General features: G+C 43.7%; 1 protein-coding gene across 3 annotated transcripts; it reads right to left on the bottom strand.

The window, feature by feature from the left end:
* Positions 1 to 9658: 9658 nt before the first annotated feature.
* sb:cb1081 (sterile alpha motif domain-containing protein 9-like) lies at positions 9659 to 18356 on the bottom strand. Of its 3 annotated transcripts, XR_006958588.1 has the most exons (11): positions 18190 to 18351; positions 14717 to 17641; positions 14400 to 14443; positions 14202 to 14266; positions 13841 to 14055; positions 13503 to 13741; positions 13066 to 13194; positions 12271 to 12400; positions 11530 to 11571; positions 11029 to 11407; positions 9659 to 10874 (listed from the first exon to the last, which is right to left on the bottom strand). XR_006958588.1 is itself a non-coding variant. In XM_047050490.1 (10 exons), the coding sequence occupies exons 2-10, from the start codon at positions 17505 to 17507 to the stop codon at positions 11124 to 11126; spliced, it is 3939 nt and encodes a 1312-aa protein (XP_046906446.1). In that variant the 5' UTR covers positions 17508 to 17641; positions 18190 to 18351; the 3' UTR covers positions 10952 to 11123. The 3 variants fall into 3 exon arrangements, 2 of the variants coding, with proteins under 2 accessions (XP_046906446.1, XP_046906447.1); XM_047050490.1 differs by lacking the exon at positions 9659 to 10874 and having other exon boundaries at positions 10952 to 11407; XM_047050491.1 differs by lacking the exons at positions 9659 to 10874; positions 11029 to 11407; positions 11530 to 11571; ... (4 more) ...; positions 14202 to 14266; positions 14400 to 14443 and adding an exon at positions 14450 to 14596 and having other exon boundaries at positions 18190 to 18356.
* Positions 18357 to 18497: the final 141 nt, after the last annotated feature.

Consider the following 18497-nt stretch of genomic DNA (forward strand, 5'->3'; position numbering starts at 1 on the left):
CCCTCTGCTTGACATTGAACCTTGTAATTGATTTACTCAAGGCTGCCCATCCCCATCGCCTGTGTGTGTGTTTACATGCCTGTGTGTGTGTGTGTATGTAAGGCTGTGTGTCTGCATGTGTCAGTGTATGCCAGTGTGTGTGTATGCCAGCGTGTGTGTATGCCAGTTTGTGTGTGTGTGTATTCCAGCATGCATGTGCGAATGCCAGCATGTGTGCATGCCTGTGTGTGTGTATGCCTGTGTGTGTGTGTGTATTCCAGAGTGTGTGTGTGTGTTCCGTGTGATGAGCAGCCTGTCGTCAAGTCCTTGGCACTCGCTGTGGGTCTCTCACCCGTTTTTAGTTTCGCTCTCCCCAACCTCGCCAACACCACCACTCATCTCTCTCTCTCTCTCTCTCTCTCTCTCTCTCTCTCTCTCTCTCTCTCTCTCTCTCTCTCTCTCTCTCTCTCTCTCTCTCTCTCTCTCTCTCTCTCTCTCTCTCTCTCTCTCTCTCTCTCTCTCTCTCTTTCTCTCTCTGTCTCTCTCTCTCTCTCTGTCTGTCTCTCTGTCCCTCTCCTTCCATCCAGCCTTTCCTTCACCTCAACCTTTCCTTCGGTGCATGAGGGATACACAGGAGTGTGCGTCATGAAGACAGCCACACACACAGTCACACACACACACATGCATCCTAACAAATTCCAAGCTAAAGGCAGTTGCGCTTGGTGGTGTCACAATGTACTAAGCAGTGGATGTGGGCAGAAGAGAGATTCGAACGTCTAGATGACTCATCATCGCTGGCGAGGCAGAAGCTTCCACCAGTTCGACCTCAGAGACCAGTCTGGCTTTTTAAATACTACAGCTGCAACTGACACATATAGACACAGAGAAACAGAGCAAATGGTGAGTGCAATATTCGTTAGATTTGGAAAAGAGTCATACATTTTAAATCTTCACTGTGGATTCGTGCGTTACAGTTTTTCCATCTGGGTATCGCTTCCATCCTCACTGGGTACCTCACCAATGAGCTTAATCTCAAGACACGCATGGCCACCTTCCGGAACAAGCGCTTAGCTACGCTAGCAAAAAAAAAACACAAAAAAAACGATGTGGGAGGCCAGTATTTCAAACGAGGGATGAGCTTACCAATTTCACTTGGTGACACTTACAGGTCATCCTCCCGTCTTGTCCTTCTGGAAGGTTCTCTATATAGGGTACCTAGTAGTCACAGATTCCTCTGACTGCAGGAGATAGCTGGGCCATGTCCTCTGGATAAAGTCGTACGTAGATGGGATTTTCTTTACCCTGGGTATCTGTTTGTCTCAAATCCTGTCGATTTTCTCTCATCTCCACAGAGACTGAATCCCATGGGAGGGATAAACCTGTCATCTATGACAGTCACTGTGGAACTGTGTGTGTGTGTGTGAGGGAGGAATGCCAGTTCTAATCCTCAATGTCACACCTAACATGCACTTGCTGTCTCTCTGTCTCACACACACACACAGACACACACACACACAAAGTACAGTACTGTTAGTCGTGCATCATGGGGCCAAGTCAGAGCAAAGTCAGTTTCAACTACATCTTGCCCCCCCCCCCCCCCCCCCCCCCCCTTCCCACCAGCACTACACTACTGTGTATGTGTGTGCGTGTCCTTCACAGAGACTAAAGAAGCTGGGGTGAAGAGTTGAAGGATGTGCGAAGCTTAGAGCAGTGGTTTTCAACCACACACACACACACACCAACGCATCCTTTTACACTTCTCCCTCTATGGCTTCCCCCCCCTACCCCCCACCTCCACACATACAGTAATTCAGTGACAGAGGTCATTTGTCTCTGACACACGCAGGTTTATATAGAGCTCTTCAGAGGGATGCGTGGGCGATCCATCTGCAGCAGCGTGGAGATCAGGGTTCATCCATCTCCACCGTGCTGGCCCACTCCTGGGAGAGAAGGCTATATCTGCCTCCTCGACTCCACCACATAGGAAAGAAACAGTTCCCCCCTCTACCTGCCTCGAAAATTGTGTGGGTACTGCAGCATGGAGTGCTTCAGCTCTGCGGCGTGGATCGGTGTTCCGGACTGTTCTGGAGGTTCCGGTCCTGACGTGTGTTCCAAAGAGGGTGTTCAAAAAAAAAGGTCATCCATCCATCCCTGTGTCCCATCCATCCATTCATCCGTCCATCTGTCCTCATGCTCGTCCATCCATCTGTCCATCCATCTATCCATCCATCCATTTGTCCATCCATCTATTCATCCATCCATCTGTCCATCCATCTATTCATCCATCCATCCATCTATTCATCCATCCATATGTCCATCCATCTATTCATCCATCCATCTGTCCATCCATCTATCCATCCATCCATCCATTTGTCCATCCATCTATTCATCCATCCATCTGTCCATCCATCTATTCATCCATCCATCCATCTATTCATCCATCCATATGTCCATCCATCTATTCATCCATCCATATGTCCATCCATCTATTCATCCATCCATATGTCCATCCATCTATTCATCCATCCATATGTCCATCCATCTATTCATCCATCCATCTATCCATCCATCTATCCATCCATCTATTCATCCATCCATATGTCCATCCATCTATTCATCCATCCATATGTCCATCCATCTATATGTCCATCCATCTATTCATCCATCCATATGTCCATCCATTGGTCCCTAGATCCATCCATCCACACTCCCCTGCCCCACTGGCTGCCAAAGAGAGACAAAGCAAGATGTTGTAGAGGGACTCTTAAACACTACTCCACCAGCGGATGAATAAATAATGGAGGGATGGCGGCAAGGAGGAGGGGTGGAGCGCCGGGTCGAGGGGGGCGGAGGGACGGGGTGGGTTAGCGATGGCGAGGGGGGGGTAACGGATACACCGATGGCGGTGTCAGCTGTCCCCGGTAACATGAATTAGTCATTTAAGGGTTGTAATGGAGTGAACCACGGCCAGACAGGAGCCGGCCACACCACGCCAGACCGAGTGTCAAGGAAGGAGGCGGTCGCTCTGCTGGGAGCTACCAAGTGGAGCGACTGGGACTTGGGGTTGGGCTTGTCGTGACAGAACACACACACACACATGGAGACAATAAAGAGGATGCACACACGTTTGTTTGTGTGTGTGTTTGGCCTTGTGGTGACGGGACACACACACACACATTGACACAGTAAAGAGGATGCACACACGTTTGTTTGTGTGTGTGTTTGGCCTTGTGGTGACGGGACACACACACACACATTGACACAGTAAAGAGGATGCACACACGTTTGTTTGTGTGTGTGTTTGGCCTTGTGGTGACGGGACACACACACACACATTGACACAGTAAAGAGGATGCACACACGTTTGTTTGTGTGTGTGTTTGGCCTTGTGGTGACGGGACACACACACACACATTGACACAGTAAAGAGGATGCACACACGTTTGTTTGTGTGTGTGTTTGGCCTTGTCGTGACAGAAAACACACCCACACAACAAAAAGGATCCAGGCACAATTTCCCTTTTATTGTTCTCAGTGTCAGAGCCTGTCTTGGTTTGGGTCCAGCTCATCACTGGGTCACCTTGAGCTCAGCCTCACTGTGTTTACTAAGTGGACCCCCACGGAATCTACGACCTTCATCGGAGGAGAATACTCCGCTTGGAATTCTTCATTCCGAGGTTTGTTCCCTGTTCTGTCTTTCTGTCCGTGTCTCGCGGCGTGATTGGATTCCCCTGGGTTTTTCAACATGAGCTCAGGTTGGATCCGGGGGTGTCGAGTATCTGTCGTCTTTGGTGACGCCGCACGTTAGCACAGGCTGTGCAAATAAAACACGATTGCGATTAAACTGCTCCATTCCCGAAGTTTTGGCTGGGCGACCTCAGTTTGCCCAAAACACCCCCCCCACACCCCCCGCTACGCCCCCCCCCCACCCCAGACAGAACACACAACCAAACCCATCCATCACGGCGACAGACAGACAGTCTCGCCACGCCATCCTTACCGCAAAAAAACACACACGCCCCATTAAGCCAATCGTCCGAGCTCTAAGGAGAGCTTTGTCCAATCAGGGCCCCTGAGTGTATCGGGTGACTGCGGGCTGGGGAAACGCGCGAGGCGTCGCGCGGGCACTTAGCTTGTGTTACATAAGGGTTCATATCTGATGTCCGGCTGGCCCGCGTTTGTCCCTCTGACTGTTGCTGACTGATGGGATCTTGGAGGGCCTCACGCGGCGAGAGGCCCTGTCAGTGACACCTCGGAGAGGTAGAGAGAGAGAGAGAGAGAGAGAGAGAGAGAGAGAGAGAGAGAGAGAGAGAGAGAGAGAGAGAGAGAGAGAGAAGAGAGAGAGAGAGAGAGAGAGAGAGAGAGAGAGAGAGAGAGAGAGAGAGAGAGAGAGAGAGAGAGGGGGGAGGTAGAGAAAGTGCCAGGTAGAGGGGAGGGAGAGAGAGAGATATGGATGGAGAAGCTGGGAGGGAGAGAAGTGCGGGGGAGAGCGGGAGAGAGAGAGAGAGAGACAGAGAGAGAGGGAAGGGAGGGAGACTCACAGACAGACATGCGGAGAGGGCTTCAGGGACGACAACGTGATATGTGCGTTTGGGGGATTGGGGGAGCTCTTGATTTGCCAGTTAAGGTTTGCTGGTTCTATGTCCTCTTGGTTCAACCTCGTCTGTTGGACTAGATTGTAACCCTAGACCTCCCTGTTCTAACCCTACCCCTCCCTGTTCTAACCCCACCCCTCCCTGTTCTAACCCCACCCCTCCCTGTTCTAACCCCACCCCTCCCTATTCTAACCCTACCCCTCCCCGTTCCATCACTAGCCCTCCCTGTTCTAACCCTAGCCCTCCCTGTTCTAACCCTACCCCTCCCTGTTCTAACCCTACCCCTCCCCGTTCCATCACTAGCCCTCCCTGTTCTAACCGTAGCCCTCCCTGTTCTAACCCTACCTCTCCCTGTTCTAACCCTACCCCTCCCTGTTCTAACCCTAGCCCTCCCTGTTCTAACCCTACCTCTCCCTGTTCTAACCCTACCCCTCCCTGTTCCAACACTAGCCCTCCCTGTTCTAACCCTACCCCTCCCTGTTCTAACCCCACCCCTCCACAGTATTTACAGTGGTAGTCACAGCTGCTCCAGTTGAGGACTGGAGCCTCCATCTGTGGCCCTGCAGCACAGACTGACATCTGCACTGCACTTTGCCCAGTCTCTGCTAGAAGGGGATATTTATGTGTGACAGGGCCGTCTGGCCTGCTCTCAACATCCATCACCAGGTCGTTCCTCACTCTTGTCCACCCCGCTCGGGGTGAGCCTACCTGGGCCTAGCAGGGCCCCCCAACCCCCTTACAGGTGACCTTGTGGAGATGGATGGGCCGGCCGGCGGGCTCCCGGCGCCCTCACCTCACACCCGCGTTCAATTATGGATGTGGCGTAATGCCTGAGAGATGGCGTGTGTGATCTGAGAGGCCTCAGCGGAGTGCGGTGAAAGGCGTTAGCGGCTAGCTGAGTGTTAGCGCCAGATTGTGTTGCTGAAAGCTACTAGGTGAATAAATCACAGACGGTGTGCCGTCCAGATAGTCCTTTATCTGCCTCTGTTACAAGATAGCAGTACACAGTATAACACAGAGCAGGCCTGGTAAAGGGGGGTGCCAATTAAAGCCCACGCGTATAATTATCCCAGGCCCTCGATCTCTAACAGTGCGCTGAGGTAACTGGTGTAAGGGTAGCAGGGAGGGTCACATTGCTCAGCTCAGAGACAGAGCTGGTGGCAGGATGAGGAGTTAGCATTGGCGAAAAATGTCCTTGTCATCCATTTATATTTTGTCGCTGAGTTGAAAATACCTCCTCCATTGCAGTGGAGGATGAGGGTGTGGGGGTGTGGGGGTGTGGGTGGGGAGGCGGTTCTATCACCGTGACAGGGCCGTGGATGGATGGACGGAGAAGGAGGAAGAGATTATCCACATTTATTACAGTAGAGCAAATTAAAAAGAGGAGGTCATTACTTCTCTCTTCCAGGACAGAGGTTCTAAATTTAGCTCCTGGCATGATAGATGTCTGCAGTCTCCCGTGGGTGGCCAAGAAGGGGGCGCTCTGGACCCCCCCCCCCCCCCCACACACACACACACGCCCCCCCCCTCCCCCCCACCCCCCCCCTGCTCATCAAAAACACAGGGAAATATGGAGTGGTTTATAGCATCCAGCCCACTTAGAAAACAAGGCCATCCCCATTGTTGTTCAGGCAAGGCAATATTGGGTTTTATACGTTTATGTATTTAGCAAACCGCCGAGAACGAGCTGCTCACTGCAAAGAATATCGCAAGTAATATCCGCAAAGAATATCTAAAGAAGTTCCAGAGGGCAACTTCTCTCATGAATAAACTTGATTGGTATTTTTTGCTGATGCGGTTCCACAGTTTTCTCCCTATCTAAGAGTGTAGCACTGGAAAGAAAATTCACCCTTTGTGTGTCTGATCCTCCATTTTCTTCACATTACATTCCCTTAATAATATTGAAACATATTTAGTCAGCATGGAGGTTTTGCCACACATCTTATAGCACAGTTACTATTCCCTGACCTTTTACTGGAAGGGGAAAGCAATGATTACTGTCCTTAAGAACAGGAAGAGGAGTCCAAGTTTACTGTTAAAGTCCTGTTTGATAGCTTACCAATTACACTCGCAACTTGCTTCAGGCAAAAGCAAAACACTCTGCAGAGGTGCAGGGGGCTGTTGCGTGTAGCTGTTTAGTTCCATGTCTACGTGCGTTCTAGAAAAGGCCCACTCGCTCGTCGTGTGGTATTTCCGGTGGTAATACAGCGAGCCGTTTGAGCAAGGTGAGAGAGGAGCGTTGCGTTGGGGAGAACGATAGCCGATGGGCCTGTCTGTTATTACCGTCCCTCACCTTTCTGTGCACCTGAGCTCCGACGTGCTCCAGACAAATTTAGCATGCATCATGATCTTCCTGCACGGATGAGATTATGTTCTCATCATACGCACAGCGAATGAGATCCGCACCCCCCCCCCCCCGCCCACCCCCGCCCACCCTCTTACGTAAATGATACATGACACTAAATGAGCACCACGGCAGCTAGTGAGAAACTATGACTCTAATCATGAAAAAACTAACAAGATCATAAAGAGAGTTAGAGGGAGAGCGAGTAAAAGAACGAAAGGCAGAATGTTATTTTTTTGTTAAATAACTGCTCTATAAATCACAAGAACAACAGCATTTGTGATGCCAAAGTTATACTGCAATTTACAGTAATCAATTAAGAAAGTTATGGAGTTTGCATAATGATAAGCGCATATCACACAGACAAATGACACTCAAAGGTCTTTCCATTAAATTGAATTGGTACCTTTTAGTTTCTGTATGATTTACACAAAAGACAAAGACTTGCCTCAAGGACTTGCCTCAACTTACCCCACGATTCCCAGAATATTTCAAATTGTAGTTCTTTCTAGCCCTCTTCTATAATACATTACCCAGACGTCTGAAGGACTACAAATGAGTGTAGCTAATCCATTAGAGGCACCAGGCCTTCTTGGGAGAAGAGGGAGAGCGATGAGGATTTTATTTTTACATGAGGCCCACGCCGCCGCCGCGCCACGTATCGCATGTCATCCGCCGTGAAAAGAAGGGATGAGAGACGAGGGGCGAAGGAGGGAGAGAGAGTGGCCGAGCGAGAGCATGGATGAGGATGGGGGTGGGCATGCGACCTGGGAGAGGAACAGGAGGAGGAGGGTAGAGGGAGGGGGACAGTGCAGGTTTAGGGGGCCTTTCAGCAAGATTATGGGAGGTGTGCGCAATCATGATCCCTTGGAGGTCTGGGGGGATGAATACTTCAATGATTGAAACAAAAAACAACCAATAGGTGAGGCTTGAAGAACTGGGGGGTCAGGGGTGGGGTGGGGGTTATCCCATATGTAGGACAGGTAAGTCCATTCCAGCTCCTCTGTGCAGTCATCGCAATAAACCGACCCTACGTCCGATAAACTGTTGTGATTGGCCCGCCACTTCCTACGCCGACCACGCTGCAGGGTTTGTGAGACAATGTGTCCCGGTGACTGTTGTCATGGGGAGAACCCGATTGACAGGGCGAGAGGTCCGCATCCGGTCAGTAACCGTGCCTGTCTACGTTACGGACGGTGACGCAGGCCTGGTCACAGAAGCCCCGAGGAGGGAGGAGTTCTAGAGGAGGACGGCACTTTGGTTTTTGATTGCATTATGTCCAGACGAGTAACCTGATCACAGTGGGATCGCTAGCACCGCGGATGACCTAACCCAGGACACGTGACCAGTTGAGGAGCGGTTAGTCTGGTGGGACACCAAAACCCTCTCTCTTTCTCACATTCCCACTTACGCTTGTCTTTCCCCCTCTCATAGCCTTTACACTCTCACCCTTACTTTAACATCTTCCATTCTTTCTTATTTGTTCTTTAATTCTTTAACTCTTTAACTATTAACAGTCTGTTCAACCAGGCAGTGCAACACACACCCTGGTCCTCATGACTCTCTCCCCAGTCTGTCCGTCTCTCCGACGATTCAGCTGAGAGCGTCTCGATGACCTTGACTTCCTGCCCCCCCCTCCCCACAGCGTCTCCAGCACCCTGATTGGCAGCTTGCCATCCCGTCGGAGTCTCTGACTGGCAGGTAACCCGGCCCTTCCTCTTTCCGTGATTGGCGGTTTGCGGACCGAAGGCCACTGCAAATCAGCCGTGTCCCTCACTCATGCTCTTCCCCAGGTGTACTGTCGGCAGAGCCGGCGGAGCGGAGAGGTCTCAAGCTGATTTCGATAACAGCTGGGGAAAGCTGTCTCTACAGCTTCAAAAAAGAGCCTTGCCTACGCAACGTGTTACCCAATCAGGTTAGGGTACTGGAGCAGAGCACACACTTAGAAAAGAGAGAGGATTCTTTTGCGACTATCTTACTTACTGTAATCTGTTTACTTCTATTCTAGTTTGTCTGCAGAAATTTCTGGTGTAGTTTTGTGAGAAGGCCGTCCTTAAAACCAAACCACCTTTTCAGGTGTTGCCAATGTCACGGTAGGGGACCTCTTCTGCTGTGTGGAAAATGAAGGTGAAGCTCTCCTGTCTGGGTAAACACTGTCATCTAGAGGACAATGAGGCATATGGCAGATTAACCGGAAAACACTTTATTGTCGATAGGGGGAAAAAAAGATTTAATTCAACAATTATCCAAACAGTATCACACATTATTTACATAATCAAGTCAAGTAGATGGTACACTATATAGTGTGATAGTGGTCACACTTACCATTTAATGTGGGTCTCCCTGTTACCTACAGCATAGTTTCACTCTTGATTGTCTCCTGCTCAAGTTCAAGTTCAAGTCAAGTTCAAATTTGTCAGATGCACAGAACAACACAAGGTTAGACTGGGCACTGAAATTCTTAAGACAAGACAACGCAAGCACCTGACATAACATAACATTTAAGTACACGGAACAAATTTACATCTATGCTGAGCTTAGATAAGTGAACTTCCTGAATATACAGATAGCAATAAATAAACGACTAAACTAACCCTAACACTAAAACTTCTAAAATTACAGATAACAATAAATAGTACGCTATACTAACCCTAATGCACAAAAAAACCTGTTTCAACCCTATAACCTATCTAACCTAAGTGGAGTACAGTGCAATAGTGCAAATTTGCAGATCAGTGACTACCTCAATGACCAAACAGGAGGCTGGTGGCGAGGTACAGTGAGGTACAGTAGTGCAATGTTACTGAAGCAGCATCAGGTGCTTCAGTAGATCTCTTACTAGAATATGGTTTGTTGCACTGAAAAGCTCTTCCAGTCTTTGAATGGGGTATATGTTTAAGAATCTCTTGTCGTTTCTATGAGTTCATGTTACTGATTTTACCATGGGACAACTGTATGTAATCAGTGATAGAAAGGTAAGAAACACATTGGAAGATCTTGAACATAGGCTAATTTAATCTGTTTAGACCTGGACACACAATGTATCCATATATTTTATTGATTTAACATTCCTTTTTATTTATGGTGATGTACAATTAGTGCAAGTAGAGAGAACAGCAAAATATAACGGTGTCAACGGTTTTTACTCTCCACACGAAGCATCTTTAAGGTTTTCCTTAAAAAATAAATAGATTGTTTGGTCCATAGTATGCCAAGGTTAACCAAACTGACAACAGAACATTGATTTTGTCTTAATAATGTGACGATAAAGGTCTGTTTCAAAATCCTCAATCCAGGTTTATAAAGACGTATTTCCGCTGCCAAACGTAATTAGATTCATAAATGTTGTATCTCTTAAAAAAATACATATTGCTGTGCAGGCTGTTTGATAAAAATATCTCTATTTACATTTGCCTGAGTGATGTACTGATTGTGCACATACGTACAACCAATGATCAAGGACTACACATGTAGTCACAGTATTAAAAAATATCTTAATATCAGTGAAACAATAACATAATCTCAACTACAATATTCCATAACTCATCTGATAAGACAGTGATACAACAACATCATCTTGTCAAGTAAAACATTGTAAACACACAGAGGTACAGTCTGTGTTTCAAGACAGTGCAACAAGAAGATATGTACAAAATACAACATTCACAAAAATGTACAGTTACAAGATTTATCATGAAGTACAGTGCTTTTAAAAGGAGCCTGGGTGCCCAATTATCATACTTGTAAACAACAAGACCAGATTTTGATTCATTTATGCAAACAAATGCTAAAAAAGTACTTTCTTCCTTGTTTGGCTACAGTTGACCATTTACTGCTTTTTTCAAACAAGATCCCTCTATTCAAGACATCTAAACCCATTTAAAGCTATTGAATTAAGAAACACGTATCTTTGTCTCTCCACCCGACACACAATGTTGCAGCAACATACTGGCAATGTTGCAGCAACATACTGGCAATGTTGCAGCAACATACTGGCAATGTTGCAGCAACATACTGGCAATGTTGCAGCAACATACTGGCAATGTTGCAGCAACATACTGGCAATGTTGCAGCAACATACTGGCAATGTTGCAGCAACATACTGGCAATGTTGCTACAACGCTGGGTGTCAACTTACCCGGGTATTTTGCATAACCTGCTATCTGAAATACCCTCCAGTTATATATACAAAACAAACATCCTACTTACGAATCCATCATCAGTGACTCAATAAGGTTAGGATTGTGTGTCTGAAGCACTTTGAGAAACTCCCTTTCCACTTTTTCTCCCTTGAATCCGACGGCATCCAGCAGTTCCCTTGTTCGTTGTTGATCAACTTTTATGGCCTTGATGTTGGAGTACTGTTCGTTGCTGATTATTTTTTGTGAAAACAAAATATCAGCCATCGGTAATACATTTTTGGTATATTGTATGAGAGTAGCAAAGTGCTTCTCTACGAACCCTACTGGAGGAATTGTTGGCCCCTGGTCTGCGAATACCACAATATGTTAGTTTTTGTTTATAAAACACAGGTATAATATATAATTCACAAGATAAGTATGTCATAATGGTAAACATTTAAATGGAAAAGGTATTTGTATATTGACTTACAATTATACGAGACATCACTCTCTCCTTGCATAAAGAGGTGATCTGAAAACAATTAAATTAAGTTAATTGGAGGATTTTGATATACAGAGAGTAACCAAAGACAACCCTTAAAATGATCAATTAACAACGACTGAACACTGAGAGACTGTCACTTTTTGCAGTCTTATTAAACAATCAAATACTAAACAGTCAAAATGTTCGTCTTGTATGTGTTACCTTGTTTTGTATCTTGATACTATTCATTGCTTGATTCAATGACTAAGAAAACCTAAGGCACATACACACATTTTATATTCGGTATTCGTCATTTGTCCTATTGACTGAGACAGTAGTTCAAAAAGGAAACTTTAGATGGAAATAGCTGCATTACCGTATTTTACGGTAAATAAGCCGCACCCCTTCAGAATGTACAATTTATGTTTGTAAGTCTGAGTGCACGCCGCACCGGGATATAAGCCGCACTTTATAAATTCACAACGCCATCGTTGAACAATTCGCTTCGAAATATAAGCCACACAAGCACAAGAAAATTGTAAAATTGGAGTACAAGCCGCGGCTTATTTTCCGTAAAATACGGTACTATAAAAGTGTTGTGGTTCAATACATTACTATAGAGAAAGAAATAAACTCAGATCCACAATTTACACTTTTTTGGGGCAAATGAAGCCTGTGCAGGTGAAAACAAGATAGAATTAACTGAATAGAAATGGTTTGTTAGATCAGCATCTGTTTGTTTCTGACCTTTATGAATGCTTGCTTTCCATACAACTTCCATTTCATGCTTCAACTCGAGAACAATGTCAGTGTTTAAATTCTCCAGACGAATCATAAAAAAGCTTGGTGTGGTGTTGGATGATCTCAACTTTATTCTCTGGTGAAAGAAAGTGATGGAGAATGTTCAAGACACAGACTTTAAACACTTTATATGCACAATGACACTTTACCATATTTGCGCACTATGTTCCAAATTTGTATTTTTGTATTTTTATATTCATATTATAGCTATTTTATACTTATATTTTATTTTACATACATTTCCCCTTAGTATTAGTTAGTTAAACATTGTTAGACTTTGTACCTTTAGTATACTTAGACTTGTTTAAACTTACACCACTTATTAAGCTGTGTTCCTATGGATGCACCTTCCTGCCATAGTAAATTCCTTGTGTGTGCAAACTTTCATGGCGATTAAAACCCCTTCTGAAGCAATACATTTTAACTTGTAACTTTCAACAAAGTAGTGTTGTCAAATTGTAATCTCATATTGTTGACAAGACATGATGACATTTTGGAACCGAGAAGGCTCTGATGTCTAAAAACGAATCTAAATAAGGTCTATTAGATGTTGTTCCATTGTACATCTAGTATCCAAAGATAAGAATTTTAGGCATGATGACCGTGTTGAAGTACAATATAAACTTGCTATAGAGATACAAGCTTAGTGACCTGCCACATTACTTATCATATAATAATACAATAATGAACATATAATAATAATAATAATAATGCAATATCATAAAATAATAGAATTTCTACCTCTGGAGTAACATGAGCTTTGCATGTGTTTTCCAAGCTGAACCAACTTTTTATCTTCAGGGATTTTTCTGGTCTTGGAACAAGGATCCTTTTACTTTTTTTTTCTTTTTCCTCTTGCTTCTCTACAGCCTGCAAAATCAGCAAGGGTTCACAGAAATAGTTGGACACGACTTTTCAAGAAGAAAGTTGGTCAAGTTAATCCGTTAGCATTAAGGCTTACACACTTAAATTTATCAATTCTGCATGCATAACATAGCTACTATTACTGCATTAATGGCCTGAATGTCTCAACAATCCATATCTGCATATGGCGGGTTGCGTGGTTCCTGACACTGGTACAAGGCCTTTCTGTTATTAATTAAAATGTGCATCTTACTGTTATTATAGAGCAAAAGTGCTGTTTATATGAAGTCAACATTATTTTACCCAGCTCTCACCTCAACAAGAGACGGATCACTGGGAAACAGATATATACGTAGAATGTGTCCCGAGAGATAGATCATAAGTTCACAGTGCACTTTATATTTCCCAAATCTCAAGAGAACACCTTTTGGAGAGAAGGAGGGTTGAAGAAGCTTGGCATGGCAACAGGTAGCTTCATCCACTTTCTCAATAGATGTTCCACTTTCCTCCACATGCAGAATTCTCATTTCGCTCTTAAGGGAAGGGTTACTACCTTAAAAAATAAGATTGGAGAAACATATATATTTTTAACAATGTTGCTGTGAGTTTGTATCATATTGTTTATTTATCTGATTTACATGCCTTCCCTTACTTAAACAGGCAAAATGTGGCAGATGGATTTCTTCCAGTTGACCTGATTTAATAGTAATGTCCATTAATGGGCCACCTTGTATGTATTGCAATGTTTCCAAAAAAGGACTGTAGGTTGTCCAGTTGCAGTAGTGGTATTGAAGTGTGACATCACTCTTGCACACCCAGCGAAGACCAGAGGCTGTGCACTCATATTGCCCTCTTTGGTTCCAGTGACTAACAATAATTAAGAGAAAACAGTATGTTTCAATAGAAAATGTAATGATAAGATGCAATACAGGGTACTGTGGATCAAACTTTTCTCTGGGTTTATAATATTACTGTCAAGTTAACTATTAAAATCTAGCAGTAAATAAAATTACCAGTGTAATCTCACTCCTGCCTCTGTAATCACTATAGGGTTAACTTTAGTCCAATGGTTGGAGTCCTATAGAAAAGCAATACAAAATTGCAATGATACATCAAGATTAGGCATCTGAGTTCAAAATATCAGCAAAAATAGTAGTATTTACCAACACAGACCTAGTTTTTTTTATTTAAGATTTTATACAGTAACTCACCTTTACAAGATCACAGGTGTCACATATTCTGGAAATATCTGACACTGGATAATCACAGTAGGAAAACAGCAATTTTAAGATTTGTTTTACACTGACCTTTTTAAGGTCAGGTCATTTGTACAGGTACTCACATTGGCTTTTTATAGCCTGTGAACAGGTCGTGGAATTGCTGCACCCACTATTGGTTTTCTCTATGGCTTTAATTATATAATATATGAAGTAAGCAACAGTACAGAAAACACTATGAGTATATTTACATTTCCTTTACATAATCCCAACACAGTGTGTGACTCAGTATTGAGTTAGTCAAAACTTACCCATGTCGTTTTTGCTTGAAGTGGCCGGTTGAACTGGTTTTGACTGATGTTCTGTGCTGTACCTTATATTAAAAGCCATCAGGCCACTAATGTTGAAGCCCAGAAAAAATGAAATGACACCAGGCCTTGGCACACTGGCTTGTTTGTGGGGACAAACCTCAATTTCTTGGCCTGCCACACATACAAATGTTTTATGGTCTCTGGAAACTCCTTGGACACGAAGTAGGATATCCTGAATAGATGTTTGTTTCAGCATATCCCCATCACTTCGTCTGCCAGTCTGACTTGTTTTCAGCTGTTCACGTATGTGGTCGAGCTTTGATTTGTGAACTAATTTATTCAATCCAGCACCTCTACCAAGGTAGAACAAGGGAACAAGTTCCCTAGATTGTAAGTAGATCTTGTATTTTTTCTCAAAAGCTTGCCTCATTGGTCCGACATACTTGTTAAGGTTGATGTTATTCTGTCCTTGCACATTTTCAGGCCAAAATAATAGCAAAACAAGCAGGTAAAACTCAGGGGTATGGTGTTTTGCCATATCTTCATCCATGAATCTCTGAAGGATGGTTTTTAAATCTGTTAGGGGTACTCCCTCAGCTTCATTGCTTAGGATGATGTTGGCCAGGATGTAATTACAGGCAACATCTTCATCTTCAGGCATTCCTTGAAACAATTTTTTCCACAACTCAGTGATTTCATTCAAGCTTGATTGTTTGCCATTTTGATTGAGGATGGAGAACAATCCAGGAAAGGTGGATGCCCTTTTTTCTTTCAGCTTCTGTAGTGGTCCAGCATCTTCCTTACTCGACAAACTGGTGTACTTGCTGTAGCAATCCATAATTTCTGGCCTTAAGTATGGTGGCTCATTTTCTGAGTTCATTGGGTCTGAGTAAGTGAGGTAACTATCAAAAAATTCACATTTTGTATGAACCCCATCTTTGAGATCAGTGATGACAGATTTGTACTTCGGTAGGTTTATGTTCTTTAACAGTTCTGTGAGCTGTTGGGATGAAATGGCATGTGTTAGAATATCTTTCCATTTTGGGTGAAGGTTTGTGAGTGAATCGTGGACAATTTTTGCAACTTGTAGATAGCCAAAAAGCCCTCTATTGTTGAACACTTTTGTGATGTTTTCATCCAACATGTTGTTCACTTCCTTTTCTGCTAAGTCCTCTTCTTGTTTAAATGCATTGATGGCTTTCTCTGCAATGGTCAAAATGTCTTTCTCCTTTAGTCTTTTTATAGCTTTGTTCAGGTGGTTCTTGTGGACTTGTCCTAATGTATCAGCAATGAATGAATTGGTGGGCACTCTCTCTTTAGCTTTTAGAGCCCATTCCTCAGCCTTACCAAAGTCAGTTGTCCTGCTGTAGTAGAATCTAGCAAGTGATTGGGGGTAGAATGGGTCATATTTGAATGTCTCAGAAGCATTTTTCAACACAACTATACAAGTGCTGATGTCCTCGTTGTTTTCAATATCTATAATTAGCCTGGAAAACCTTTCTTTGCCATCAGCGGTTCTCTCTCTCTTGGTGAGCAGGTCCTTGAAGAACTGCAAAAGTGATGGTTGGATTTGTTTTCTGCATAGATACTGCAAAAACTTCAGTGTGGCTGTGCTTCTTTTAACACCAATATCAGCCAATAACTCAACAAACTGATGTGCAAGAACTGGGTGTGCAATGCGGACACACTTGTATTTGCCACCTTGTTTAGAGAATGTAACAATAAACTGTCTGAAAGGCTGAATAATCTCTTCAAATGATAGGCCTCGATCATCAGCACAAAAATTATTGTGGAAAGATTCACAAACTGACTGTAAAAGATAGGAGCCAGGGACATATGAACATATCAGGGCAATAAATGCAAAGAGTTTAGTCCTGTGAGATGATTTGTTTCTTTTAAGGTATCCAATCATTTCTTTCCCATCATTTGAACACATTATACTTTCCACATGCCCTCTATCAAAATTGTGTCGGATTATATCAAAGCTATGAAAACGTCCTGGCTGTTCTCTGTGGTGGCTTTGAATGTGTTTTTCTTTGGCAGCAAAGTAGCCTTCTTCTTTGGTAGTGAGTTCTGAGCATAAGGAGACATCATCATGGTCATCCGAAATAAAGATCATGCGTTTGCATTTTAAAATGATGACAACGGGGATGTTGGCATTTATCTCCTGTTCTGCTATTTCTTTGATGATGCTCTCTTGTAAAGAGTATCTCGTGTGTTCATTGTCTTGGAGAAGCAGTACAGTAGTCTGGTGGTTAAGTCCACCCTCTTTGAAAAGTTGAATGACTTGTTTGGCAATAGTTCTAGTATCTAAGAGAGGATCTTTTTGTACTGGTTTGCCAGTGACCAATTTGTCACAGGAAGGGTCTATAAGGACGGCACACCTAAGCTTTTTTCTTAGATCCCACAGTACTTGCATTGCCAGAGTCGTCCCACCAGTACCTGGTTGGTGCAAAAGCTTTGTGGCAGTGACACTCAAATCTGCTTGTAGCTGAAATTTGATTTGTTTTATCAACCTTTTATAACCCTCTCTCTTGATGTGATGTGTCGCCTGTTCTTCAGCCGTTGAAGATTCGTTAATATCACCCAGATAAAAGTTCATCCAAGTTGGTGGAGCCCCCTTGTAAAAATCGGATTCTGCCTTCAAAGCTTCCGCAGATTCAATTTGCTCACCTTCAAACTGATTTGCACATAATATGTCTAAAAACGAAAGAGATTCTCTGAATTCACTCTTCAGAGGTATTTCACCCCCTCCTTCTGTGGGCAGGGTTGGAGTATCCGTTGCAGCCATACTTCCTTGTCTTCTTAAACTTTATTGACAAGTAGGCCTTCTCCGTGCACATCAGAGCAACAAAGTCAGAACATTTTGCATAAAAGCATTGTCCAAACCCACCTGCCTGTGTTATTGTTTTTTGACATCCAAATCTAAGGGAAAACAAATAGAAAGATATAATATTTCTCTTAGTTTGCAATGTATACAGATAAGATTTTTCACTTAACATTTCTCTGAAATAAAACACACAAATATGTTCAGTGCTAGTCACACTATGTTTGTCAAAAAAAGGTTTTAGATGACCTATTATATTCAGTCTGGCACTGTATACGGCTGTTCTATCCTGGTAGGGTGTGGCTGACATATACAAACTACTTATTAACATATTGCCTTGGTAACTTTAACAGACTTTACTGCATCAAGTCAATAATTATCTATCGTACAGTGTTACTAAGATAAGTTACAGTATTTCAATTCTTTAAAATAGGCACAATATGCTGTTTTTTTTTTTTTTACACAAACTGATATGAGTCACCAAAGACAGGCTGTGACAGGTCAGATATTAACGGTATGCTTCATAATCTGTCCTGACCTGAGAAAATGGAATCATGGTAAACTCAACAAAGATACCTCCTTAAAGATCAGTTACCATCAAAGAGTAAAGTTATATAGCTAAAACAATTATGGTTCAAAAACTCACCGATATTTTTGAATCGATTTAAATCCTAGTACAATCCTCAGCAGGTGGTATGTCTGAAATATGAACGCGGAAAATAGAGGAATAACGTAGTCCCGGTTCCAGGGACACCATCGGATAGAATTTCAGGAAATAGACCTTTTATACAACTTCCGTATTTATTCTTCCTCTGTCCAGGGGGGTGTTACCAGAGCCATAGAAAAAGAGAGTTGCGACACTTCCATAGACTCCCATTGTTATCAAGGAATGCGGAAGTAAAGCGTGTCTCACGCGACCTATAGTTCCAAACATTGTATTTTCCACCGTTGAAC

Source organism: Hypomesus transpacificus, unplaced genomic scaffold, assembly GCF_021917145.1.
Source record: "Hypomesus transpacificus isolate Combined female unplaced genomic scaffold, fHypTra1 scaffold_116, whole genome shotgun sequence".
Classification (NCBI taxonomy): domain Eukaryota; kingdom Metazoa; phylum Chordata; class Actinopteri; order Osmeriformes; family Osmeridae; genus Hypomesus; species Hypomesus transpacificus.

Bases quoted from the DNA above. Each gene is read 5' to 3' on its own strand.
- sb:cb1081 (XM_047050490.1), bottom strand. From the start codon at position 17,507: ATGGCTGCAACGGATACTCCAACCCTGCCCACAGAAGGAGGGGGTGAA. The intron at 14,444-14,716 runs GTAAGTTTTGAC...GTGATTATCCAG, and splicing joins TTCAAGCAAAAACGACATGG to TGTCAGATATTTCCAGAATA. The intron at 13,742-13,840 runs GTAAGGGAAGGC...TTATTTTTTAAG, and splicing joins GCCACATTTTGCCTGTTTAA to GTAGTAACCCTTCCCTTAAG.